General features: G+C 51.8%; 1 protein-coding gene across 1 annotated transcript; it reads left to right on the top strand.

Moving 5' to 3' along the window:
- The first annotated feature begins 822 nt into the window (after window positions 1-822).
- On the top strand, window positions 823-27,687 carry LOC102508392 (interferon-induced GTP-binding protein Mx1). The gene is given in 15 exon segments (XM_032461929.1): window positions 823-908; window positions 3,614-3,691; window positions 4,438-4,563; window positions 8,739-8,931; window positions 10,007-10,144; window positions 12,647-12,801; window positions 13,433-13,571; window positions 15,169-15,367; window positions 17,590-17,668; window positions 19,145-19,267; window positions 19,637-19,778; window positions 23,096-23,254; window positions 25,213-25,256; window positions 25,259-25,291; window positions 27,379-27,687. Coding segments are annotated over 13 exon segments (1,803 nt in total). The 5' UTR covers window positions 823-908; window positions 3,614-3,691; window positions 4,438-4,458; the 3' UTR covers window positions 27,673-27,687.
- The last annotated feature ends 213 nt before the right edge of the window (window positions 27,688-27,900 follow it).

A 27,900-nucleotide genomic window follows, 5' to 3' on the forward strand; every position in this document is an offset into this window, starting at 1 on the left:
GTTGCGCAGTGTTTTTCCCAGTGGACGCCTGACCCCAGCCCGAGGAGCTGAGCAGCTTCCGGGTATTCCTGTGGGGGTGGGGGAGGCCTTTTCTAATCACAAGAGTCTTTGGGGTGGCGGGGAGGAGGCTTGTTTTGGGCTTGTCCGGTGGGCTAAGGAGATGGGGTGTCGCCCCACCCACAGAGCCCTCACCGGGAGGGTCACTCATGGGTCTACTTGACCTGAGCCCATACCTCCGCCCCGTTTCCATTCTGGGGAGATCCACTGAGCTGAGCTTCAGAGAGGGCTTGCATCTGACGAGGAGACTCAGGAAAGGAAGAAGAAGACATGGCTCTGCTTGGGGAGGGAGATTTGGGGGAAGCTGTGGGGCTTAGAATGCTTGAGAATCCCTGGATGTTCCCAGTGAAACTACAGCAGGATTTGAAGCACCCAGTTATCAGTGTTTGTGTTCAGAAGACCAGGGGTTAAGGGACCTGCTAGGTTCAAAGCATCGCACAGCTCTGCTGGGCTTTGGCTGACTCGAGGCTGTTCGGGCAGTGGCTCTGCATTTGTGCAGTCAGGAGAGCCGAGTAAAGCTGAGGTCCTGAGCCTGCGTGTCTGATGCAGTAGGTCTGCCTGGAACCCCACAATCTGCGCTGCCCGCAAGCTCCCAAGGATGTGGTGGCGGGCATACCTGGAGGGCTTCCAGGGGGCTGCGGCTGGGAGCAAGTGGTGCTGGCGTTGCCCCAGGCAGTGGCAAGCCTGGTGTTTGGTTTCGTTTCTCACCAGAAGCCCTGGGACTATCCCAGGAGTTTCGTTTCTCAGCGGCTGGGGGCTGAGGGAGGGGGGAGCGAGGGGCGGTGCTGAAGCTGCTCGAAGGTAAGGAGCAGCCGGCACCTGGGGCTGGTCACAGCACTGGGAGCTGACGGGTAAGTGTCGCACTTCTTGCTCTGGGCACCATCTGACCAGTCAGGGGGCTCGGGGCATCTGGGGGACTGGCTGCAGAGATGAACGCTCGGGGTGTAACAGTAAAAATGCTCAAGATGAATAGGGATGATGACGCAATGGTGATGATAGTAATGGAAATAACACTAATGGCGGTGCTGGCTGGGCTCAGAGCACTCCTGATTCAACTTTCCCACCGACAGGATGCTCAGGCTCTTGGGTGACACATCGAAAGGCACCCCCCTCCCGAAACTGGCGGCGTTCTGCCGGAGGAGGTGGGCAGGTGGAGGAGATGCGGGCAGAGGGGGTCTCGGAGGGAGCGCGCTGGTTAAGGAGAGCGCGCTGAGAGAGTGTCACATCCAGGGCTGCGTGACCTCCAAGCGCACCCCAAACGCTGACCTTCGCTGGATGTATCGCTTTACATTTCCTGCTAACGAGTGCAACCCAGACAGATCTTCGGCCCGTGGAATCCTTAGACGCGCATGGAGCAGGGTCTTCACCAGTCCTGCTGAAGCGAGGGGGCTGGAGCTGAGAGTCTCCGCCGGGAGGTTTAGGGACGGGAGCCGCGCTGGGAACGGGAAGGGCGGGCGGAGAGATGAGGCATGCGCAGAAGGGCCCTGCGCGGAGTACCCTTCACGCAGGGGAGGGGGAGATGCCCAGGGTCTCCCGTCCTCGCAGATGTGGCGCGGGGAGAGACTGCGTGGGGCGGGCACACTTAGTAGTCGGGATGGAGGGAGGGAGGACAGCCCTGGGGGTTGATGGATAACCCAGGTGCTGCCGACACCGTCCCTCCCCCCGCCTGCCCCGCCCCTCCTGCCCTGGTGACCGCTGAGCTGTGCAAGTGGGATTCTCGAAATTATTTGGTCAAATGTTACAGCAAGTTTTTGTTGGAAGTAGGGTCAAGTGATGCTAACGCCCCTGCTCCCCTGACTGTCCAGCTTAAAAAGGCTCCTAAAATGTCCTTGTCACCTTTGTGCTTTGCAACAGAGCTGCTGGCCAGGAAGTCCCCAGCCCCACTCTGCCCTTCCCATTGCAGGCAGGCCTTGCAATTCCTTCCCAGCTTCCCTTCCCCCACCGCCTGAAGCTCAGGTCGGAGCGGTTTGGTAGGGAGCACTGGGTCTAAAGAGAAAGGCGTCTCCTTTTCAGTCAGAAAATGTACACGCCAGGGAGTTTTTGAAAGGCAAACCTTCATGAGAAAAAGCAAAGCTAAGTGCCCTGCGGATTAACTAGCCTGAATTATTTTGAGCGAGTTGCAGACACTGAGTCTGGCACTTCCTCTGACTTGCTCGGTGGGTGGTCCTTGTCGGGGCCTGTGGTCACTGACTGCTCCCTCCCATCCCTGCTTCTTCTGTGGACTGGGCCCAGGAAGCTTTCTTAGGAGGTTAGGCTCCCCCTGGGAAACCTTCTGATGCCCTCCCCGCCCTCCCGGGGATTTGCCAAGACACTGCTGAGAGATGGGCTCTGGGTGTGGGAGCCACAGGGGAGCTAGCCCTCTGTGAAATCTGCAGGTGGGGAAGGGCCATCCAGACAGCCACCCCCGTGGACCGTGGGAACCTGAGCGGGCAGACCTGCCCTGGGCGAGAACGGAAAGAACCCACAGCGCCTGGGCACCTTCTCCCCATCCCTACCCCAAACTTGGGCCTGAGGAAGAGCCTGGCACAGCCACCCCACCAGCGACCACTGTGGGTGTGCAGGCCTGAGGAAGGTGGGGTTGGGGAAGGAGAGATTCCGTGCGCTGTGCCTGCCCGGAAGCTCCCTGCAGCCTTGTCTGCAAACACCAGGCGTGGGTGAGCAGTTTTCGGCAGAGGGCTGAGGGTCTCAGGGCCAGAACTGGCGAATGCACTCTGCTCAGTTAGACAAGTGCCCCTGGAAGCCAAATGCAATGAATATGGAGGAAAGTGATTTTCAGTACTGAGATTGCCTTGCTCCTGAAATCCAAAGGGATTTTCAAAGATGACCCAAGACAAGTACAAACGATTAAGATGTGCAGAGGAAACCCGCAAGATGGGACTTTCAGGGAATGTCATTTTGTGAAACAAACAGAGGAAGAGGGTATGCTTATGAAAAAATCCCGCGGTCCTGGAGTGGCGAGGCCTGGGGACCAGTGATGCCACCTGCCTAGGCACAGTAGGGTCAGGTGAGGTTGCTGTCTTTCACATGGGGCCGCAGCTCCAGTCCAGGAAGCCCTGGCTGCACAAGGTTTCTCCAAAGGCATGGGCGGGGACGTGGGGCTGGAGAATAACTTTCCAGATGGCCAAATTCTGTAAGTCCTCTTTAAAACTGATCGCCTTTCAAAATCACCTTTCTCCCACAATTCAATGAACAGAGGGCATAGCTCCCTCCCCTGGATTCTTAAGCAGCCTTGACCTTTCAATGGCACCAACATAGACCCCAAATTTCATACGTTTTGGGGAAGATCCCTTGAGAAGAAGCAAGGAGAGCATGAGAAAAGGAGAAAAAAAGGCTGTTGGCTCAGGCAGTGCACTGACAGCCTGCTCTGTGCCTTACAAGTCTGTCTCAGAATTTAAATATCTCAGATTATAGGAAGGACTCAGGGCACTCTGAGTCTTCCTATAGCTCGTCCCCGCTGCTTTCACAGCATCCTCAGCCATGGGGACGCAGTGTGATGAGTGCTTTCATTTATTCATCTGGGGTTTGGTGTAATTTGTACATTTTGCCTAATTTCAAGGAGGTGTAGGACAACAGCTCTGCATTTCTGGTGACTAGTCATCGTTCCATCGTCAAGTAAAAGGAAGGTATATTGCAGGTACGTGCTTTAGGGTTTTTATAGCATTTATTCAAGTCTTAAGACATATTTTTTCATTGACTTTTATCCATGGGTATTAGATGTGTAAAATTTAATATTTAGAGATTTTGGTTCCAGAATAAAATCTGAATGAATCTCACATATATGCATGTATGTATTTTGGATGCAGACAAGTGAGACCCAGTGGCCAATGAAGTGCTTATAAAGTCAAATGAATGACATTAAGACACAGTTCTTTGGGGGAAATGAAACCAAACTCTGAAGTCGAATATCAAAAGGAACACAGGAAATGACTTGGAGCTCATATTTTTTTAAAATATAGGTTCGAGTGTTAAATCATCATAATATTTAGAATCCGTCGTCTCCATTGGAAAGAGCTTTATAATACTTTTATTTTTACATGTAAATTTTAAAATGCATCAGAGATTTCATCCTTTGCCACAATTTACATTTATGGTGAAAACTCTTTTGACGTACAGTGTAGAATCGTGACGGGACCTGCAGAACTTCAAAACCTCTTTTTGGGGTCTGGAAGCATACATGCCCTTGAGGAGAGTCGAGCCAGGAGAGAGCATTTGCCCTCATCTGACATTTGGCTCCGTGGAATTGTCCTGTCGTTGGTTTATCAGTCAGCAGGGAATGAATGGGCCCCGCTGTGTCCCAGCGTGTCCCCTGGGGGGTTTGGCTCCGTGACTGAAGGTACCTGTCTTCTGAGTTGTGCTGATGCTCACCTACTTGATTTTAAGCTGATCCAGTAAAGGAAGAAGATGGTTTATTCTGACTCGGAAAACAAAGAATTTGATTCAGCTTCTGCATCCAGTCATGCGTCACTAAATGGAAATGATGACATGGTGGAGAAAAATCAGGAAACAGTAAGTTGATGCCTGAAAACCACTAAGTGCGTGGACACGAGCTGTGTCCATCTGAGGGCTGCCGGTGCGGACAGCGACGCCCTGGCCGCCCGGGGCTGCCTGCTGCCACATCTCTCCTGGGCAGGATGTGGGTGCAAATGCTCTCAAGGAACTCATGCTGCTTGGGCCCTTCTTGCAGCCAGATGTAGCCAGTGTTTTGCTTTAGCTGATGCTGGTTGGGATTGGATTTTGTTCTGGGAGAGCAGGCAGGGTGCTGAATGGCTGGTGTAGGAATTGGTCCCGCGCAATGGGTCCAAGGAGCCCTGTGTTCTCACATGCATACGTCGTGGTTCAGTCTCCAGCGCAAAACTCTGAGGTGTCCCTGTGACCCCCCCTCACCGTGAAGCCACCTGATAGCTTTCTTCCCAAAATCACGTCACATGTTTGCGGGAAGCAAACTTGGCCTCCGGAATCAGTGCAACCCGAATCTGACCCGAGTGCTGCCACTTTCCTCTTTATGAGCTTGGGCGGTTATTTCTCCCTTTAGACGCCTGGCTTTTCATCTCTAAAGTGAGGAAGATTTTAGGATTTACTTTGTGTGGCTTTTGGAGGACTCGGGTACAGGCTGGGCGCTTAGAAAGAGCTCTGTATCTTGCTGTCATGTGTTGTAAAGCTGTAGCTCTTCAGCCCTTTCTAGGTGACTCCATGTTCTTAACCAGTGTTTAACACTATTTTAAACTATATTAGAAAGCACAGTGAAGGGCGTAGAAAACTGAGAAGGACCCGCACTTTGCGCCCCCCGGTGTAACTGTCGTCTCCTGCCTGGCCGTGCCGGGCCCGGGGCAGTCGGAACCGCCCGGCTCACACTCACGCGTCTGGATGTAGCTGGGCCTCCTCCAGCAGCTAGAGCAGGCGTGTCCTGGGCGCAGCAGCCCCACTTCTAGGTGCAGAGCTTGGTCCTCAGAGTGTGGCCCCCAGACCTGCAGCATCAGAGTCCCCGGGGAAGCTCAGAGTGTAAATGAGCACCCTCACACATTCTGCCCCCGGACCTAGTGAACTAGACATTTCCGAGGCGGGGCCCGGCATCTATGCTTTACCAGACCCTCCAGGGGATTCTCCTTTGTGCTAAAGTTTGAGCAGCACTTTGCCATGTTCATACAGCGTCGAGTATGCACAAACCCGGAGTCCCCCCCGGGGGGAGTGCGTGCACAGGTCGGCCCGCCCGTGCGGCAGGGTTCCCAGGAGCAGCGCGCGGACTCAGCTGGCGTCCAGGCGACCAGGGTGGCTGAGTCTAACCACCAACGCTGAACCCTAGAAGCACGTCCCGGAAGAGGTATACTCTGTGATCCCACTTATATGAGGTTCCCCAGCAGGCAACCGTGAGCCACGTACTGCTCAGCGAAGGATGGACTGGGGGTGAGAGCTGCGCTGAGGAGCAGGAAGGAGGTTCTCACAAGCCCTAGAGCAGAGCGCCCCCTGGGGGTGAAGGGGATTCAGGAGGAAGGGGCCTGGGGAGGGGAGGTGGAGAGTCCTCAGCGCTGGGAATGCCGGCTTTCTCAAGCCAGCTGGCTGGTACTTGCATTTTTGCCAATTCTCGCTCATGTGTTATAAACTCTTGTGAATGGGCGGTACAGAAGTGAAAAGGAAAGGCCCCCACGAGGAGGACTGGGACTGAGGCCGCTGGCGAGTGTCAAGTTTCAGCCAGGTTTCTGCGGAGAGGCCATGGGCGGCTGGGCCCCAGTCCTTTCTTAAGTGTTGTTACTGAGAACAGTTGTAGAGGGCACTTGCTACAAATGGCAAAGAGGACGGTATTCACGTGTATTGCAATAGGGGAGAAAGACTGAGCTCACCGTGGATACCAGGAAAGTTGGGGGTGGGGGGCAGTGCGCAGGGTGGGGAAAGGGAAGAGTGGGGGTGGGGAGAGGGGAGAGTGGGAGTGGGGGGAGGGACCTGATTAGCTCGCAGGGGTGACGGGGTGCTGGATGAGCTGGCTTAGCTCCATTCCTGGCTATGTGTGGGTGCAGCAGGCCAAGGTGGGGCCTAGTGGAGAGGAAGGCTCACAGGAGCCCCACTGAAGTTCACTCAAGGAGCCCCTGTCGGGGGTGCCCCCTTCTCTGCTGAGTGTTGTCAGCATTCCCTGCAGATGAGATGGGGTGCTCAGACATTCCGTAAGGAGGGGGTTCTCAGCTGGGGGCACTTTTGCCCCTTGGAGCACCTGGCAACGTCTGGAGGCATTTTCGTTGCCACAACTCGGAGTGAGCGGTGGACAGCGGCCAGGCGCGATGCCAGCCCTGCTGCAAGGCCCGGGACGGCCCCACCGCAGACACGTCTCTGGTCCGAATGTTAGTGCCTTCTCACCATGATCCGAAGGGCTGTTCTAGCAAAAGTGAATTAGATTACAGCAAACACACAAAAATTGAAGTTGGAAAGAAAGAGGCCAATGTCAAAATGATTGTTTCACATTTTCTTTTCAACTGAGGGTGTTTGTTTGCTTGTTGCTGAGTTGTGAGTGTTGTCACGTGTGCAGAGCCTTTGTCAGATGCAGGCTTTGCAAATATGTTCTTCCTGACTGTGGCTTGTCTTTTCATTTGCTTAACAGCGTCTTTTGAAGATCATACATTTTCAATTGTGGTAAAGGCCAATTTACCAGGTGGTTCTTTTATGGGTTGTACTTTGGGGCCATGTATAAGAAATCTTTGCCCAACCCAGAGTCAGAAAGATTTTTCTCCTGTGTTTTATTCTGGAAGTTCTGTAGGTTTAAGTTTTGCATTTCGGTCTATGATCTGTTTTGAGTTATTTTTCGTGTATGATGTAAAACACAGATTCACGGTCATTTTTTCTGCATATAGATAGTCAGTTACCCCAGTGCCATGAGTGGAAGGGATTACCTTTGTTCCGCAGCATTGCCCTTGCACTGTGGTCAAAACCCAGTTGTTCACGTACGTATCAGTTCATTCCTGGAACGTGTGCTCTGTTCCGTTGATCTCTTTCTCCATTTTTGCACCAGCCTCACAGTGTTTTGGTTGCTACAGCGTTGTAGTAATTATGGGAATCAGGTAGTTTGAGCCTCCAGCTGTGTTCTTCCTTTTCAGTGTCATGTGCCGTTGTAGGCGTCTGTAGACTTTTTATGTTTACCTTGCTTGTTAATATGATTAGACTTGGAAAGATCACTTTGCTTTTTGTTTTCCACATATATTTGTCTTTTACTTAATTTCTTCTATCCTCTTTTGAATTAATCCTGCCTTCTTTTGAATTAATCAAGTTTTTGTGAGTGTGTGTGTGTGTGATTCCATCTTACCTCCCTTATGGACCTACTGAGTGTAATGGTGTCAGGGAACACATTGTGCGTCTTTAACATATCAAATGTGCCTTCTGATGCTGCTCTGCTTCTTCACGTGCAACGTGAGAACCTTACATTAGCGTGCCTCCATTTCTGTCCTCTCACCGTTCATGCTGCTTTTATCATGACAGTTAATTTTACTAATATATTAAACCCCACTGTATATTGTCATTACTTTTGTTCAAATAGTGAAATGTCTTTTGAAGATATTTAAGTAATAAAAAAGTACATTTGTCACTGCTTGTGATGTAAGTTTTTTGGTGTGGATTCAGATTTTACTCAACGGCCCTTTCCCTCCAGTTGACCATCCGTGTTGCCGTTCCCTGTAGGGCAGGTCCGCTGATGACGTAGTCACTGACCCGTGTGCGTCCAAAGCAGTGCTTCGTCACTTTCCTCCCGGGGAGATCTTTTTGCTCGGTGGGGAATCCTAGGTTGATGGTTTTCGTCAGCACTTTAAAAACGCTGTGCCACTGTCTTCCGACTTGCATTGTTTCCAGCGCGGAATCTGCTGTGAATCTCACTTGTGCGCCTCTGCGTGTAACCTGTCATGTTCTGGCTGCTTCACACACTTTCCCTTTATCTCTGGCTTTGAGCAATTTGTCGGTCATGTGCCCCGATGTCACTTACTTTACGTTTTTTATGCTTCTGGTTCGTTGAGCTTTTTGGATCTTCAGGTCAATAATCTTCACCAGGCTTGGGTAAATTCTAGCTGTTATTTCTTCAAACAGTTATTTCTGTTTCAGTCCCACTCTCTTTGGGGAACCCGAATCACCTGTATATTTGAGGCTGATTGAATTGTCCCTCTCTGGAACATGACCTGCAGATATGACAAAAGTCTCCACCTGTCCTCCCCCAGGGGCCCGAGAACAACCTGTACAGCCAGTACGAGGAGAAGATTCGGCCGTGCATCGACCTCGTCGACTCCCTGCGGGCCCTGGGCGTGGAGCAGGACCTGGCCCTGCCCGCCATCGCCGTCATCGGGGACCAGAGCTCGGGCAAGAGCTCCGTGCTGGAGGCGCTGTCGGGGGTCGCCCTTCCCCGAGGCAGCGGTAAGCCCTTGGCCTCGTGTTCCTCCGCCGAGGCTGCCGCGACAGAGCACCTCAGAGGGCGGTGGAAGCGCGAGCGGCATAGGGCTCAGCGCTCTGGAAGCTGAGAGCCCGCGCGCGAGCTGGCGGCGGGGCGCTTTCTCCCGAGGCCTGTCTCCGCGGCTCACAGAGAGCCGTGTCCTCCTTGTGGCTTCACGTGGCCTCTTCTCTGCGTGCAGCCGTGTCTGGCTTCTCGTCCTCTTTTTATAAGGATGCCAGGCATGTTGCTAGGGCCCCACTTTAGGACCTCGTTTAATGTTAATGACTTCTTTAAGGAGAGACGCCCATCTCCAAGTACAGTCGCGCTGGGCGTGCGGGCTTCTACTGAGGACGTTGTGGGGGATGGAATTCAGGCAGTAACCCCCCCTCATCGCAGAGTGTGGACTGTCTGCAACCTGCAGGGTGGAGGGCTGGTGAAATGTATGTGGGACCCCAGCCTCGAATGCTCTGCATGTTGCTGCCTTTCCTGAGCCCCTTCCCAGGAGGTGACCCTCCGTCCGGGGGTAAAGGTTAGTGCTCTGGTTAGGGTGCTGCTTGAGCTACGAGGCCAAGGATCAGGGAGGCCTCGAGGGATGAAGGCCGACCTGGCTGGGTCTTGAAACACAGGTCAGATGTGAAGGCGGGTGGGACCTGGAGTTGTTAGCAAAGGGACGTTGTGAGGTGGCCTGGTGAGGGGAGTGGGCCTTCCCGATAGGAGCGGGCTGTGTGCGCCTGGGTGGTGGACGATGTCTGCAGACGTTTGGGGTTTCCCACTGCAGTTTGCCTCCTGAGCTGATGGAGACCGCGGGGTGGGGGAGCAGGAGGTCTAGCGTAGTGGCTTCATGCCTCAGTGAGCCAAACGCCACCTGAAATGCCCAGTCAAGATGCGCAATCTGGAGCCCCTCCAGAAGGAGCGCGGCGGGCTGTCAGAGGGTGCGAGCAGCAGGTGTGCAGTTTCAGCGGTCTCCCCAGATGACTGTACGGAACTCGGAGAGCCACTGATGTCAGGCCGCCGTACAGGACCGTGAAGAATATAGATCTGACGGGAGCGACCTCCTAGGTATTGTTACGAGATGTCCTCTGGTGCTGAAACTGAAAAAACTTGTGAACGAAGATGGATGGAGAGGCAAAGTCAGTTTCCGGGACTACGAGGCCGAGATTTCAGATCCTTTGCAAGTGGAAAAGGAAGTCAATCAAGGTAAGTGTCCCGTGTTCATCACTTATTTGAACATCTGGTCAACTGGGTGACCTGGGTGGGATCGCCCATCGGTGTTCCCACTCTCTCCTTTCTGGGCTTGTCCTGGTCCTTGGGGCACCCTTTCCTTTCCTTCCTCCTTTATATGAGGCCCCCAGCTCCCTTGTATGTTCTCTTCTTTTACTTTCATTGTGACCAGTGTTTTGACAGCGACCTGTATTCAATACTTTGTAATGGCTTCTACTGGAAAATAATAGGAAAAGGAATATACATATATATGTGAGTGTGTGTGTGTGTGTGTGTGTGTGTGTGTGTGTATAAATGAATCAGTACGCTATACACCAGAAATTAACACATTGTAAATTGACTATAATTCAATTTTTAATATTGGGGGAAAAATACCAGTGCCTTGGGCAGAATCTGATCTCAGTGATTTATTGCTTAGTATTTATGTAAGCATCTGAACATAATGTCAGGTTTGAAGCTTGTGTTCTAATACGGAGGACTTCTCCTGTATTCAAGGGCTCCCCGACTGCACAGATATGATGGAAGAGGCATCAGGGTGCGGGGTGGGGGAATCCCCTTTCCTGTTAACTTGGTAAAAAGGCATTCCAAAATGCTGACTGCATCCTTGCTGAATCCCGCTCAGCACTGGAGGTTCTTTTCCCCCAGGAGCGTGATGTGAGCATTTGCACAGTCCTAGCTGCAGCAGATTTATGGCAGCTCCCAGTAAATGCAAACCACGGGGATTAGTTTACCAGTCTGAAACACCTGAAAGGAGAGCAGGTCCAGCAGATAGGGACAAAACAATGATGCACTTAGCTGCTGCTACGTGTAAGTGAGATGAGCACACAACTTTTCCTTACTGACTTTAATTTCTTCCTAGCATGTCACATAATTCAATTCCAGTCATTTGAGAAATGACATTAACTGATATCCAGCAGTAGGAAAGTGTGGGTCTGACTCATGTAAAGATGGAAGCACTGATGATCTTTTATTGGCTGTTCTGCAAAATTTAAATAAAGATATAATCAAATGTTACTGTGTGTTTTGGGGATTACATTGCCTGCCTGGTGCAGAAAAGTCGAAATCACAGTGCGTATCAGTTAGCCCTTGCTGTGTAAGAAAACAAGCTCAAAGCCTTATGGCTTAGAAGGGTACATTTCTTGTGATTCAGAGGGTCAGCCGGGCAGTTCTTTCCCTCTGGGCTATCTTGGCTGCGGCCAGCACTCTAGGACCGCCTCAGGCACTTATCCCAAGGCTGGGCTGGAATAACCAGGACTTGTATCCCTGTGGTCTGTTACCCTTCAGGAGGCTGGGCGGGGCTTTGTTACGTGGTGGTGGAGCAGTTCCAAGCAGCGAGCCCAATGTGTAAGCACCTGTGAATGTCTACTAGAATATGTTCTGTAATGTCCTATTAGCCAAAGAAAGTCACGTGATTGAGCCCAATTTGAAGGAGCAAACTCCCTGCATGGGACAAGTAGCAGTCACCCTGTGAAGCAGCAAGCTTCCCCGATGGGAGGGAATATGACACTATTTGTGCAAGCGAGTTACTAACACAGGGGTTTAAAGAATGTTCCAGTTTTACTTCTCGCTCTTGTAGAAGTCTGAAGGTGGGCAGACCACAGGTGGTGTGGGGGTTCCAGGGTCAGGAACCCAGACTCCCATCTGTTCTCTCTGTTCTGTGTAGCCTGCAGTCCCAAGGCTGCCTCGTGATTCAGTCAGCAAGTCTCCATTCGGGTCAGCTGGACATTGGCAATGGCACATCGTATCTTAAGCACATTTTCTGGAGGTTGCACGTAGTGTCTTCACATCTGTCCCACAAGCCCCCCTGAATCTCATGACCACGTCTCCGGGAAATAGATTTGAGGGAAAAACTCAGCAGATTGGCCGCACATACCACTGTTGTTATTGTTTCCATTCTGCGTCCTTGACTGCTAGGAATCATACCAAAAATACGTTCTCAGTGTAGACAGTGGTAATGTAGTGTTAGCTAACGATCTGACGAACTGGATTCATATCTTGAAATGTCATTACTCAGGAGGACGTGGCAAAATGAAATCCCTCAAGGGACTCCCAGCAGCTAACGTTCATCTTGCCCGAGCCAAGCACATTCCCCTCTGTAATATTCGACGTCATGTTTCAGGAACCACCATGTATTTTTATTTGCTTTAATTTTACTTGGTTGTTAAGTTCCTACTGCATCCATGGGGGCAGTTAGGTGTGACAGCAGAACTTACCGGCTCTGCTCAGGTTAGGACTGGTGCCGCTGGGTGTCATCTTTAGAGATGTTTTCACTGGATCCCTCTGCAGACAATTCTAGCCAATGGCAGTGACAAAACCGAGTTATCTTTTGAAGCCCCGTTTTGCTCTAGAAAAGGGAATCTGCTCCAAACAGGCCTTATCCGTGAATCACAGCGGGTGGAGGTTGCTTTCAGAGGATTCGCTGTAATGAGAGATTCCATCCTAAGCTCTATTCAGATTTTCTTGTTTGCTCTTCTCCAGCCCAGATTGCCATCGCTGGGGAAGGAGTGGGAATCAGCCATGAGCTGATTACTCTGGAGGTCAGCTCGCCTAACGTCCCGGATCTAACCCTGATAGATCTTCCCGGCATCACCAGGGTGGCCGTGGGCAATCAGCCACACGACATTGAATACCAGGTGAGACTTCAAGCTGCATCCTGGCCTGGGCACTCACGCATCAGTCAGATCAGGACTGAGTTTGAAGAGCGGGTGACAGGGGTTGTCATAGGGAAACCTACGAAGTTTGTGATGGTCGAAATCTACTCCACCAGGATAGGAGGAAGCTTCTGTGGAAAGAGGGAAATAGGTAAAGTTGGAAGTGCATTTTGTGGTTTGTTTTTGCTGACAGTGACATGTTGTCACATACCTAAACTGGCACTTTTCAGGAAGGGGGTTCATGTGGGAAGGGACAGCATGGGCACAACTATAATGCTGCTTCTGACTCAGGGAACCTCATTCTGTGGAGTAAAGATTTCGGGAAATGCAAGCAGCTCTTCTGGCATCTTGTTTTTCATCGTGATCATCAGCTTTGAGGTCTGAGGAGATAATTAATGAGCTAAAACCTCACAGTTTTCCCTGACCTCAGAGCTCTCTTTCAGCCACAGAGAGCTCAGTTTCTCCGGCTTGGAAAGTGCCACCAGGCTTGTGTCGCGGACTCATTTCTCTGTAGTTGCTTCTTTGGGGGAAATACCTCTGGGACAGGGAGGGCCTGAAGCTAGTACGAGGGAAGGACCTGTCTTAACTCTCATACCCTCTCATTTTCCAACAGATCAAGTCTCTCATCAGGAAGTACATCCAGAGGCAGGAGACGATCAACCTGGTGGTGGTCCCCTGTAACGTGGACATCGCCACCACCGAGGCCCTGCGCATGGCTCAGGAGGTGGACCCCGATGGGGACAGGACCATAGGTAAGAAGAGGGAAGAGTCTAAACAGTGGTAGGCGGCTCGACAGCAGAAAAGCATCCGTTGAATGCAGTGGTTGTTTCTTGGCCCCCAGGCAGGTGGGGGACTGCACCCAGCAGGTGAGGAGCACTTGAGAACCCACTGAGGCCAGATGAAACGGGCCACATCTGACTCCTGTTGGCCGTGTGTTGGCTCGTGGTCCTTGTCTAGCTGCTTATACTAGGCCTGGTGGGCTCGGGGGGCAGAGCGAAATCAGGAAGCAGTTATATCCGTTGACAAGGCATTTGAAGCACTACAGCCCGAGTGTCCCGGACAGCTGAAAGGACACAGGAAGTGTGACGTGTCCATGCGCTGCTAGAGCCGTCAGCCTTAAAAAGGAAGGACGTTCTGACACGTGCGCCAGTGTGCATGGACCTTGAAGACATTAGGCTCAACGAAATGAGCCAGTGCGAGCGCACAGACCCGTGGGACCCACTTTCATGGCGGATGGAGAGGAGTCAGGTTCAAAGAGACACAGTCGAGTGCGGGGAACGGGCGGGGGAGGAGGCAGCTGCTGGTGGAGACAGAGTCTCAGCTGTGGGAGCTGGAAGGTTTGGAGGCGGACAGGAGAGCGCGCTGCACCGCAGTGCGAGAAAGGCTTAGCGCCCTGAGCTGCTCACCTAAAAGCGGTTAGAATTGTCAATTTTATGTTTAAAACCTTGCATTTGGCTGTGAACAGTGGAGGACCTGAGTCCAGGGGCTGAAACAAATGGAGATTTATCCTCACACAGAAGAAGTAACCTGGGCAGAGGCCTCTCCCCTCTCTGCCCGTGGGTGGTGAGCCTTCAGGACCGGTCTCTCCTCCACCCTCAGCCGTGGTCCTGACTCCTCCCTCGTCCTGCCGCGCACCAGGCCCGGGGCGAGAGTCTCTCGGCCAGGGCAGCAGCTGCCAGTGGACCCGGGAAACCTGAGGGTTCGATCTGTCCTGGCCTCACTAGCATTCAGCCTGGGCCGTCACCCAGGCCCAAAACCCGGAGGGGTCCACGCGTGCTGCAAGGCTGTGCCACTGCCGTCTTGTGGTACCCAACGTCTGAGCATGGGTCTCTGCGTTTTCCTTCTGCAGGGGGCCCCACAAATGATGTAGCTGGTCTTGGCCCGTCCTGTGTTTCTCAGAATGTGCGCCAGGCCCCACATGCATCAGAAATCACTGGAGAATTTGTAGAAACACAAGTCCCTGGCTCCCACTGAAAGTCTAAGGCTGATCCCTGGGGAGGGCCTGAGAGTCTGCATTACAGGGCTCACCTGAAGGCGGTTCAGCTGCCCGGGGAAGTGAGAGCAGTGTCGTAGACAGTGGCCTCTTCCACTGGTCGGAAGGGACTCAGAAAGGCCAGGAGATGCTGCCGTGTCTCTGGGTGATGTGTGCATGAGGAGAACCCACAGCCAGGTGTCCTCACAGCAGCAGGGACTCGCACCTTTGTCCTGCTGGCCCCATCGTCTGCCCTCCAGCAAGGGTGGGAGGAATCCGGGGACCAGGGGACCGTCCTCCCCAGGGCCGGGAGCTCTGCTCACTTCTCACTGTGGGAAGCTTTGGGCGCTCTCTAATCGGAGGTCTCTGGCCTGCAGGAATCTTGACAAAGCCTGATCTTGTGGACAAGGGCACTGAAGACAAGGTGGTGGACGTGGTACGAAACCTCATCTTCCACCTGAAGAAGGGCTACATGATTGTTAAGTGCCGGGGCCAGCAGGACATCCAGGCCCGGCTGAGCCTGGCCAAGGCCCTGCAGAGGGAGCAGGCCTTCTTTGAGGACCACACACATTTCAGGTACGTGCATCAGTGTCTTCCTGAGGCTAAAACAAAATCACGGACCTCCATCCTCAGGGGGGAGGATGGATGCCGTCCAAAAGCAGATACTGAGCGTAGTCGTGTGCGTTTGTTCCTGGACAGTAACCTCAGAATTTGCTTTAAATTCTCAAGGAAGAATTGACAACATGTTGCAAAAGGCAAATTTAAAATTCAAAATAAGAAAGAGACTTTCTGCCATAATTTAAATAGTATAGTTCTCAAACCAGACTATAAATGTAGGTGCAACAGAATAGGTGGAAAATCCAGAAATTGACTCAGATTGATATATTTGGTCTTGGATAAATGTGGCATTTCAAAGCCCTGGGCTACAGCAGTTTATCCATCAGTGGCTTTGAGATCATTGTGTAATATTTGGGAAAAATTTATTGTGCCCCTACTTAGTATGGGATACCAAAATAAATATCAATTGAAATTTAAAATTAAATACAAGAAAGACACCTTAAGCATCCCAGAGGAAAACAGAGGTGGAGAGTTTATAATCCCATATCTTGCTAACTGTATTGCCGAAAACAAAATTTTTTAAAAAGGAAAAAAGACTTTTAAATTGGTTAGATTTGAAATAATGAGAAGATGTTGAGTTGATGGTAAAGGAGGGGTGTGGGCCTTCACCTCTGCTACTGGGAGCATGTGCTGTGGTCACATGCGAGCCAGTCTGAGCAGGTGTATCCTCGAGGCTGAGTTCTACTTCTGGGAATTCTACCCAGGAAAATACAGGGATGTGTGTAGTCCTGTAGGCTAAAGGGTGTTCGGCACAGATTTGTTTTTAATCATGAAAATTTGGAATCTAAACGTTGGAAATCGTGGGGTTTGTATACATGAACCAGAGTAAGAGACTGCAGACTTTGCAAGCATTCGAGAGCTGTGTCAATCAGATGCCAACACAAAGGTGCATATAGATGCTGAGAACAAAGGGACACAGTCACTGAGAGCCCTTGTGTGCAGACATGCACTCGTGGGTGGAGACCCACGTGCTTTGTCACCGCATCACACTGAACTCCCCCAGAAGCCTGCAGAGACACGTGCTTCAGAAGAGACACCTGTGCACTCGTGTTCGCAGCAGCGTTCTTCACAATAGCTACCGCGTACAAACCACCTGCGTGTCCGCTGACAGATGCCTGGAGAAACAAAATGTGGTCCATCCAGACAGTGGACTCGGCCTGAAAAAGGAAGGAAATTCTGACACAGGCTGTGACACAGATGAACCTGGGGGACAGTGTGCTCAGTGAAATAAGCCAGTCACAAAAACACAAGCCCTGTATGATTCCATCACACGAGGTCCCTGGAGGAGTCAGCGTCACAGAGACAGAGAGTGGAAGGATGGTTCCCCGGGTCTGGGGGCTGGAGGTGGGGAGCTGCTGCTGATGGGTCAGAGTTTCAGTTGGGGAAGAAGATTTGGTTCTGGAGGTGGGTGGCGGTGATGGTCGCACAACAATGTAATTGCACTTAATACCCCTGAGTGTGCACCTACACGTGGTTAAATGGTGGATTTTATGTTATGTATATGGTGGATTTTATGTTATGTATATTTTTACACAGTTTACAAAATCGACAGGGGTGGAAACTGAAAGGGAGGTGTCCGTGTACTACCACAAATCTGCCTGAAAATTCACGCCTCCTGGCTTGAATCCTTCATCCTCAAAAGCCCTTTAAAATGGAGGAAGCCCTGTAACCGCTCAGCCGGTGAACACAGATTTGAAAGCGTGAGAGGAGAGCTTGGCTTCCTCCCTCCCAGCGCCCGAGGTCTCAGTTCTCGTCCTGGGGAAGGTGCGCCCCCTCGTTCAGAGTGCACCCCACACCTGTGTAAACACACGTCAGTACATTTTCATGAAGCCCGGGGCCGAGATGCATCGTGTACTCAGAAGGGCGTGCACGTTATGAACACACAGCTAGAGGACACTGTATCTTTATAAAGACCGGTTCTCTAGGCTGATGTCCTGAGTCAGAGTCAACGTCTCAGCTGGGCGGGATCATTCTATACCATTTTTGAAATACCCAGCATCACTAAAATTCAGCCCTGGTTCCATGCGCCCCAGTTCTGAGCACTTCCTGGGCACTGGCAGCAGGACAGCGCACCCCGTGGGGAGGACCTGGAGTTGCCGTGGCTTCTCCCGGCAGCAGGGAGCAGGCTTGCGTCGTCCTGGCCGGACCCAGGTGGACGTGTTCGCTGTCTTCTCTTGCAGGGATCTTCTGGAGGAAGGGAGGGCCACGGTCCCCCGCCTGGCGGAGAAACTGACCGCAGAGCTCATCACACACATCTGTGTAAGCGCACGCAGAGCGGCCCGTTCTCTGAATAGAGTCCCGCAGGCGCGAAGCTGGGCCGCGCTGGTCGCTCACTGCGACCTCCTGGGGGCCTTAGTGAGGCGCAGGGCACCCCGATGCGGCGTGGGCTCCCCAGGTGGTGCGGACGTTGCCCGTCAGAGGCCCACACGCTGAGTGGGATGCTGATGGTGCGGACGCACTTGGCCTGGGTGAAAACTAGACTCTCCGAGCACGGCACCACCCGCTCCTTTCTCACTGCCAACCGCTGTCATGGCGTCGGGGTCGCTGTGACGGTCGTGTGGGCCACTTCTGAGATTTCTCTGTGGTCCTTTTCAAATCTGCCTGGACAGAGTCTCTTGCTTTTTCACATTTACAAACCTTTTATACGATGTCTTTGCTCGTATTTCTGTCTTTGTTTTCACGGGATGATTCCAACGTCGGCAGCCGGGTTCTCCCAGCCGTCCCCAAGGGACTTGGCTGGAGTTGGGACTGTGAGCCTCTCTTTCCTGGAACCTGGTCTGAGGGTGTGTGTGGGGGCCTAGGTTCAAAAGGGCTTCTGCAGGGAACACCGTGTTTGTTTCTGCCAGGCCCCGGGGAGGCCCTTTAGTGTTTCTGAATCACGTTAGATTTTCAGCCTGAGTTTGGGGACACTTTAGGGAGTGTGACGTTGAAAGTGTAGATGTGTTTGAGTGCTGGCTTGTGGTTACAGATTCCCAGGGGAGACTTTCTCTCCCCTCCTCCCAGCCCCGGCGTTCAGGCCAGGAGTGGGGCCGGACGGCAGGGGTGTTCCTTGCTGACCGTTACAGTGAGAGCGGAGCTGGCTGGGGTCCCGGCTGCATGCAGGACTCCCCACCTTCAGCAGCCCACTGGGCATTTAGCCCTTCCCCCGGCACCCTGGCACCTGAGTCACTGGGCACCCACTGTCACCTGGCCTTGGAGTTCTGTCTCTGACCTGCCCCCGCCAGCTCACTGACACATTTAAAGGGGTGCTTGTGACCCTCAGGCCAGCAGTTTGAGGTGTTTGCGGTTGGCGGGCAAGCCAGCAGGTGCAGTCACCATGTGATGAGAGACAGAAGTCCCTGATAACTTTTAATCGGTTAACAACAACCTACAAATGTTGAATTTCAAATTATTCCGATGACCACTTTTTCAGGACCCACTAGACACACGGGTTTTGTTAGTCCCCCTGAGGACAGTTTATGCCACAGGCTCCCAGAGGGACGTGGTCCTTGTGTTGCTGTCACAGGACCTGGAGGCACGCAGCATGGCTCTGAGGCTGCTTCCATAGGAGCGGGCAGGGGGGAGGCCTGATGGGCAGCAGTTCCTGCTCCCACGCCCCCCTCCTTTGGGAACATCTGCCTTCTAGAGGGGCCAGGAATGGAGCGCCCTGGGTCACTGTCCAGCACCTGCAAGGGAGCCCCGGGCCTCTGCTCATCCCGCTCACATCTGTGTCTTCCCGTTGTTTTCTGTTCTCAGAAATCCCTGCCCCTGTTAGAAAATCAGATAAAGGAGAGTCACCAGAAAATATCAGAGGAGTTACAGAAGTGTGGCTCCGACATCCCGGAAGATGAAAGTGGAAAAATGTTCCTTCTGATAGAGGTGAGTGTTGCCAGGGGACCAAGCTGCAGACTCGTGCGTCACTGTGCGGAAAGGGGTCGTGTTCCTCGGGCACGTCTGTCTTCACTCCCCCAGAGCTAATCCAGGTCACTCTGCCCCTTTGGCACCAAAAAGGGGCCGGGCTTAGGGGACCATCCCACTGCTGCCATTGGCTCCTCATCAGGGGGACCCTTGAAGGCAGGGAGGGCGGGAGGGGGTCATCCGCTGCCAAAGCCTCTTCTCTCCCCTCTGCCCACGAGCCCCTCAGGCAGGAAAGAGGGACTCGCCCTCCGCTTCATGCATGCGACCCCCAGACCACCTTGCTCATATTTGGAGTATCTGCCCTTATCCGTGTGTTTTTCTTCTTGACAGAAAATTGATGCGTTTAATAAGGAGATCACAGCTTTAATTCAAGGGGAGGAATGCGTGGGGGAGCACAAGTCTCGGCTGTTTACCAGAATCCGAAGTGAGTTCAGCAAATGGAGTGCTGTGATCGAAAAACATTTCCAAAAAGGTGAGCCCAGGCAACAAGGGAGACCTGGCAAGGGGGTCGAGCCCAGGGCGGGGTGGGGGTAGATGCCGTTGGTGAAGGCGTCCACGGTAAGGGGTCAGTAGTGGGAAAGTCTCATTTGCTGTTTCATATCCCTGAGTCTGGCCCGGAAGCCTCTAGTACCGATTTCAAAGGACACCCAGAGAGAAAACGCAGCCTCCCTGGCCCGTCTCCTTGGAGACGCTCAGAAGAGCAGCCCTCCGTCCGCAGAGAGCCCGTGGGCCTGGCGCGTGTGTGAGGCTCTTTGCGTTGCCAGTCGGGCTGCCCCTGAAACGGCCCCGATTCCCTCTCCCTTAACCTACCGAGGCCTTGAAGCCTGAGGCGTTTGGTGATAGATTTCACAGCCGCAGTGATGAAAGGCACAGAGAACAGCACGTGAGGTACCAGCCTCGCATCATCAAAGCCTCCAGAGTCTGAAAAAGGTAGACACTGTGATCTGAAGTTTACTTTTAATATTTCAAGACGCCTGAAGCAAATCATAGATCAGCCACTGAGGACAATATCAAGTAACTTTGCTTTTATTCAAACAACTTGGGGTGGCAGGTGTGTTCCTTATTGATTTCGGCTGACCCCAGGTTCAGATTGGCAGGCCTCCTGGGCTCTGAGTCAGGAACATGGGAAGATAAATCATGCAAGTTTCTACATAAAGCAGAGGTGACACCTTTGTTCCTTGCCAGAGGGCAGGGAGGGTAAGGAACAGTGCCCTTGAGGGAGAAAAGTCCGGAAAGCTCATTTCGGGGCAGTCACTTGCCCCATTTCCGTGGTCCCTGCGCTGTTTGCAGGAGCTAAATCCACCCGCGGAGAGAGGGCGGCTCGCTGCTGCGTGCTGTGCCCTCTCGTCAGCCGGGGGACCCCGTTCAAGGACGACGACAGCCCTTGACCTCCAGCGGTCCCCCGTGCACTGTCCAGCCAGGTTTTTATGGTGTAAGTGTGTAGGGCAGGCGGCCTGTGAGCTAGTGTCTCAGTTTTTAGATGCTAAACCCCTCCCAGCAACAATCAGTTACGTATCACTGGGCACCCAAATGCAAGAGAATTAACTGAAACCCCTAACTCACCCTCGAGGCAAAAGATAAACTCAAAATGGGTCAAAAACCAACAAGTATGGCTGAGACTGTAAAACTCTTAGAAGAAAACATAGGATTAGACCTTCGTGAGCAGGATTCGGCAGTAGTTCTCTTTTCTTCAGACGGGACCCCTAAAAGAGGAGCAGCAAAAAAAAAAAAAGATCATTTGGATTCATCTGAATAGGAACCATTTGTGCATCAGAGAGCGCTAGCACGGAAGTGGAAAGACACCCACAGGTTGGGAGGGAACATTTACAAATTTTACATCTGACAAGTGTCATGTATTCAGAGTATATAAAAAGCTCTACAGCTCAAGCACAAAAAACAAACAATCCAGTTTAAGGATGATCAAAGGATTGGTGTAGACATCCTTCCAAACAAGAAGATGTGCCTGTGGCTAATAAGACCATGACAAGGTGCTCAAGCTCATTATCCAGCAGAGAAATGCAAAATCAACCCACAGCGGGACGCCACCTCACACTTGCTCGGATGCCTGTCAGCAAAACGTTGACAGGGAGTGTTGACAAGAGTCTAGAGACGGCAGAACCCCCGCACCGCTGGAGGAAGAGTAATGGTGCAGCTGCTCTGGGAAGCTTTCCAGCAGTTCCTCCGGACGCTCAGCATGTGCTGCCACATGACCAGCGGTTCCATTCGTAGGTACATCCTCCAGAGAATGGACGTGTGTGTTCACATAAATGCGTTCTGAATGTCCTTGTCAGCACTGTCCATAATGGCCAAGAAATGGAAACCACCCATATGTACATCAACTGATGAATGGATAAGCAAATTGTGGTCTGCTGGTACGTATCCATTTGCTAGGGCTGTCGTACCGAGGGTCTTAAGCAACAGAAGTTTAATTTCTCATAATGCTGGAGGCTGGACGTCCAAGATCAAGTGTCAACCAGTTCGGGTTCTTCTGAGGCCTCCTGTCTTGGCTTGCCGGTGGCGGCCCTCTCCCACTGTCCTCACGTGGTCACCCTTCTGGGTGTGTCTGTGTCCTGATCTCCTGCTGTTAGGACCAGTGTTACCGGTGAGGGCTCCCCTCCTGGTCTCATTTCACCTTCACTGCCTCTTTAAAGGCCCTGTGTCCCAGTACCATCCCATTCTGAGGCACCAGGAGATAGGTCTTCAACAAACGAGTTCTGGGGAGACAGAGTTCAGCTCTCAGTGGAACATTATTCACCCCTAGAAAGGCACGAGGGACTGGCCCGCGCTACACCTCGGATGAACCTGGAGTCTGTCAGGCCGAGTGAAAGCGGTCAGGCACAAAAAGCTGCATGCTGCATGGTTGCACTTATATGGACGTCCAGATGAGGCGAATCCATAGACCTGGAAAGCTGATTAGTGGTTTCCAGGGGCTGGGGAGAGAGGGAAACGGGGAGGGACTGCTGGTCGGTACAGGGTTCCATCGCGGGATGGAGTCTTGGGGGATTAGACGGTCTCGATGGTTGCACCACTTTGTGACTATGCTGAAAACCGTACACCTTAATAGTGTGAATTTTATGGTTTGTGTATTGACCTCAGTTTTTTAAAAATGCCTGTGAGAAAGTATCTCCTGAGCAAAAGAGGGTAACCAGGTTACCATCCTTGATTTAGTAAAGAAAAGAAACCAGAGCCCTGCTGAATTTGCACCCCCTGTGGGGTTTCTCCATACTCTCGTCTGCTGAGGGGGAATAGAACTCCAGATGTATAAAGGAAAACCTAAATGTTTTACAGAGTAAACAGTGGCGCCGCCTCGGGTCAGTGCTCTAGCTCTATCAGGGCCACGGATTCATAGCGCTGCCTGCTCCTGTTCCCGCCCAGCGAGCTGTGCCGCGTCCCTGACTGCACAGGGCGTCATGGTCGTTTCTGACTTTTGAAGGGCCTGCAGGGTATGGTATTCTATGAGGCAGGTTTTTGAAAATCCAATTTGATTTGCAAAATTTCCTGCTTGAATACCTGTTCAAGAATGTGTCTTACGCTAAGTTTCTGCAGTCACCGCCCGCTTTCTGACGTCATAGCCTGGCTGTATGCTCGCCGTCTGGAGATGACTAAGGACAGTCACCTTGGGATCTGTGTCTTTACTGCAATCCCTGATTCTATGCCTATTTGAAAATCAGATGTGATTTTTTTCCCTGCCCGTCTGTATTTTCAGAAAGTGCAGAATGATCCTGTGTTTACAAACCCCCCCAAGGTTATATTTGTAAAATAACCCAGAGGCCCTCTTTCCTTCTGTAGGCTATGACGATATCTGTAAACAGATCCAGCAATTTGAAAACCAGTATCGTGGCAGAGAGTTGCCGGGGTTTGTGAATTACAAGACGTTTGAGACCATCATCAAAAAGCAGGTGGAGATTCTGGAAGAGCCGGCTGTCGACATGCTGCACAGAGTAACTGGTGAGTTCTCGGTTTTGCTTTTAGGCGTCTTATTTCTAGGGCCGGGAAAGGGCAAAGTCAAGCCAGTGCCTCCTTTTGGGGGGTTTTCAGCAGCATCAACAACCCAGCCAGTTTTCCAGATGTCAGCTGGGAGTGCAACAGCTCGTTCCAGCTCTGCCCACGCAGAGTCAGCCCGGAGCCCACAGCGTCAGGGCTCAGGCCCCGAGACTGCCCACTGCAGGTGGCACCTGCACGGCCGCTGGCTCCTGTACTTCTGGTTGACCAGCTGTAAATCAGAGTCCCCCTGACCCCTTCCTTGGGCTTGATGATTTTCTAGAACAGCTCACAGGACTCGGGAACATGCTCGACTTCCGTTCACTGGCTTGTTGCAGAGGATTTGCTTCCTTTACCAGTTTATTATAAAGGATATTATAAAGTTCCAGATGAAAGAGATACATTGGGTGAGGTTTGGGCGGGTCCCAAGTGCAGTGCTTCTGTCCTGAGGAGTTGGGGGGAGCTCACCCTCTTGGCACATGGATGTGCTCAGCATTCTGGAAGCTCTCTGAACCCTGTCATTAAGGGCTTTTATGGAGGCGACATCAATTTTTAACTCAATTCCCAGCCCCTCACCCACCCTCCGGAGGTTGGGGAGAAGGGGGAGGTCGGACTGAATCTTCCAGGCTGCTAACCAGGGCTTGGTCCTTCTGGCGACCTGTCCCCATGCTGGAGCCCTCTAGCGCCACCGAGAGTCACCGCATTAGAACGAGAGATGCTCCTATCACCCAGGAAATTCTAGGGGACTTAGGAGCCTGTGCTGGGACCCAGGGACAAGGGCCGAGTGTGCTTCTTGTCCTGTGTCACCTCCCTCCACTCCGCTACTGTGCGTACTTCGCAGCCTCAGTGCACGCTGTTTCTTAAATCTCTGGGAAGTCAGGCTGACGATTAAACAGGTGCTCATTCTGGGAGTGTTTCTGAGGTTCTGAGGTGCTGTGTGGCCCTGGGGCGGTGTCCCTGCTGTCAGGTACGAGTAGGAAGCTGTGCCCCCCGCCTCCAGCAGAAACGCAGCAGCCCACAGCGCTGACCGCGCCCTCCCCCTACGTGCTCTGCCCCTTGGTTTCCAAGGTCTCAGCCAGTCTCTTTTCTTTGTTGCCTCCTTGGCTGACACCTTTTTCGCTCAGGCTTCAACTGTCTCATTTTAGCGCTGAGTGACAGTCATAGTCATTCATAGATCGTGCAGCCAGTGGTGGGGACAGACCCATAGCGGACCATTAGGAGGTGCATTTCTAGTAACAGTCTGCCTCTAGGCTTAAGAGCTGTGTAGCAAAATCTGCGGTTGTGTCGTGCTGACCAAGTGTGCATCCTTCATTCAGTCCTGAAGGAATTTGTAGCACTTCTCGGCTTCCAGTCACAGAAAACATGTCAAAACATTTGTATCTATATATACACACAGATACCTGCTTCTGTTTCGGAAAGCTGTGATGTGGTGTCGAAGATTTCCAAGCGCAAAGATACTGTCCATCAGACTGAGATAACATTCTGTGAGGAAGACAAATGGAAATAGGAGTTTCAAAAATAGAAAGAAATAATGTAAACTTTCTGATTGAAATCAGACCTTGTTTGCGTATTTCTTTCAAATGGAGAACGTGGCCATTTTGATTCTATGGTTGTATTTAAAAGAGTGATGTGTTTTTCTATAAACTATTGATATATTTGTAATTTACCAGAAATTACACTCTTTGCCACTGTTTATACTTGAGTTAAAATGTTTTAATGCCAAGTAAATATGCTGGGGACATTTATGTTTTAAAATTCCTCCAGGGAGTTTTTGAGTAAAACATCTCAGCTTCCCCGTTTGGAGAGAAGGGAGGTTGGAGGGAGGCGGGCGGAGGGCGCTGCTCCTGCCGCTTCACCCTCTGACGTTTCTCACTCTCTGAAGCTCCCGACCCCTTAGCAATGCTTCTCTGTCTCTCTTTCACCAGATATAGTCCGGCTTGCCTTCACAAATGTTTCAGAAAACACATTTTAACGAGGTTTTTCAACCTCCACAGAACTGCCAAGGTAAAACCAACCTTACGTTATTTTTTTTAATTAAAAAAAATGTAGGCCTGGCACTAGGGACGAGATTTCTTAGGTTAAGACTGTTGATTCTTTATCGCGTATTTGGAGAAAGAAATCGCGAAGCTCAGTAGTGACTCTAACGATGTGACCAGTGCGTCAAGAGAATCCACAAACAACATGTTGAATCACAGGAGCACGAGAGAGCCGTCCTGAGTGTAGAGCGTTGTCACGTCTGGAGAATGTGGCCCTGAGTGCGGAGGCCCACTGAGGCAGCCACGGGTAAACCTGCCATCCTTGTGGGGAGGGAGGTCAGCGGTGGAGCCTGTGCTTAGCCTGCATGCTTGTCCTGGGTCAAACCCCAGTAACTCCCTTAAAAAATGTTTTTAAGTGATGTTTCAAGAATGAAGAAAGAGAGCAAAGGGCAACGAGGCCCCCCTCCCCCGCCAATCAGCCCGGAGAGCTGAGCCGGCTGCCCTCGGAGCCTGGGTCCCTGGTCCTGCCTCGGGCACCACCGCACTTCCTCCTCCCCGTGCAGGGCCTGGCAGTGGCAGGCCCAGGTGCCGGCTGCCTTCCCACTGTCCCTCCCCCGGGGCAAGGGGGGCTGGAGGGGAGAGCTCTCTGGTGTCTCTTCTTCCAGGGGCTGCATCCATTTTCAGGGCTCCTCTCTCACCGCCCAGACCCACCCCCCCCCAAGACCCCGCCTCCAGGTGCCCTCACACTGCAGATGAGGCTTTCAACACTGAAGTTGTGCCCCTAGCACCCAGCACCCCAGCACCCCGCACTCTGGGGAAGACTGGCTCTGCCTTTCCCAAGCCGGAGCTCTTGGGGCCACTTAACCTGCCTGGCCTGACGCTCCTCACCCACAAAATGGGAGTAAGAATGACCTTCTTCCGTAGCCCTCCTACACTGCGGGTGGGAGTGCAGTTTGCTGCAGTCCTCCTGGGAAACAGTATGGACTTTCCATGAAAAAAACAAAAACAGACTTACCCTGTGCTCCAGCCATCCCACTTCTGGGCGTATATCGAGAGGGAACTCTAACTGGAAAAAATGCACGCACCCCAATGTTCACAGCAGCACTATTTACAACAGCTAAGACATGGAAGCAACCTAAATGTCCATTGAAAGATAATGGATAAAGAAATTGTGGCATATGTACACAATGGAATACTACTCAGCCATAAAAAGAATAAAATAATTCCATTTTCAGAGTCGTGGATCTAAGATTCTAAAAAAAATGCGACAACTGACTTATTTAGAAAGCAAAACAGACCCAGAGACATAGAAGACAAAATTGTGGTTATGAGGTGGGGGACGGGGAGGCAGGGATAATTGGGGAGGTCAGCATTTCCAGGTGCACACTATTATATAGAAAATAGGTAAACGCCAAAGTCGTACTGTGTAGCACAAGGAATTATATTCAACCCCTTGTAATAGCCTATAATAAAAAGAATATGAAAAGGAATATATGTATATATATATAACTGAATCACTATGTTGTGCACCAGAAATTAACACAACATTGTAAGCAAACCATATTTCTATAAAAAAAAAAAAAGGCCTCCTTCAGAAGTTTGTACTGAACATAGAAGAAAAGGTTTAGGATGCACCTGGCATCACACATCACCCTCAGTGGTACCCAGTGAAGTCTGTGGGTCCAGATTCCTTCTGGCTGAAGGGTTTCCTCCTGGCTCTCTGGCAGCCAGTTTCTCTGAACTCCAGAATATGAAATGTATGTGATTTCCCGATTTAAATCTGGCCCCCACTTATGCCTGTGAGCTCTCTGGTAGAAAAACACTCTTCCTTGTCAGATGGAAAGATTGTAAAAGAGAAAGGAGGCTGGAAATGAGACCTGAGAACAGAGCCCGCACTGGTCCCTGGCCCTGGGGCTAAGGGGTCTGGTCACCCGTGCGGCTCGGGCTTCCTGGGGAATTCTGACCTCCACCAGGGGCGGGAGCCCACCTTGGAGAAGTCCCACATCGGGCATAAATTGGCACCTGCTGGGGGTGGCCCTTGCAGAGGACTTATTTTCTTCCGACCGCTTGATTCATTCCATAGGGAAATGTTGTCATGTTTCTCTTTCGCCGTAGTCCAAAGTTGAGGACATTAAATTAGATCTAGAAAATGAAGCTGAGAAGCTGATCCGATTACACTTCCAAATGGAGCAGATCATCTACTGCCAGGACAAGGTGTACCGGGGTGCGCTGCAGAAGGCCAGGGAGAAGGAGGCCGAAGAAGAAAAGAACAAAAAATCAAAGCATTCTATTTCGACCCTCACTGAGGACCCCTCCATAGCTGAGGTCGTTCAGCACCTGACCGCCTACCACGAGGTGAGTCGGCGAGTGTCTGAGAAAGGTGCTGTTCGCCTGTTCCCTTGTGTGTGAATGCCTCTCCCTTCATTCCTGTTGTCTGTGCAAGGGGACCACCAGCTCCACGGTTCAGTCCTTGGTGAACCTCCGAGGAGCAGCTCCATCGGATAGATGAGAAGCCTGTGACTCGTGTCTGGTTTTGCTGGCTGTGTGTCCTGGCCAAGTTGCTTAACCTCTCTGAGCCTCAGCTTTCTTTCTTCTCTGTAAAACGGTGTCTCCGCTCAGGGTTCTTGTGGATCGTCA

This window comes from Camelus ferus, chromosome 1 (assembly GCF_009834535.1).
Source record: "Camelus ferus isolate YT-003-E chromosome 1, BCGSAC_Cfer_1.0, whole genome shotgun sequence".
NCBI lineage: Eukaryota > Metazoa > Chordata > Mammalia > Artiodactyla > Camelidae > Camelus > Camelus ferus.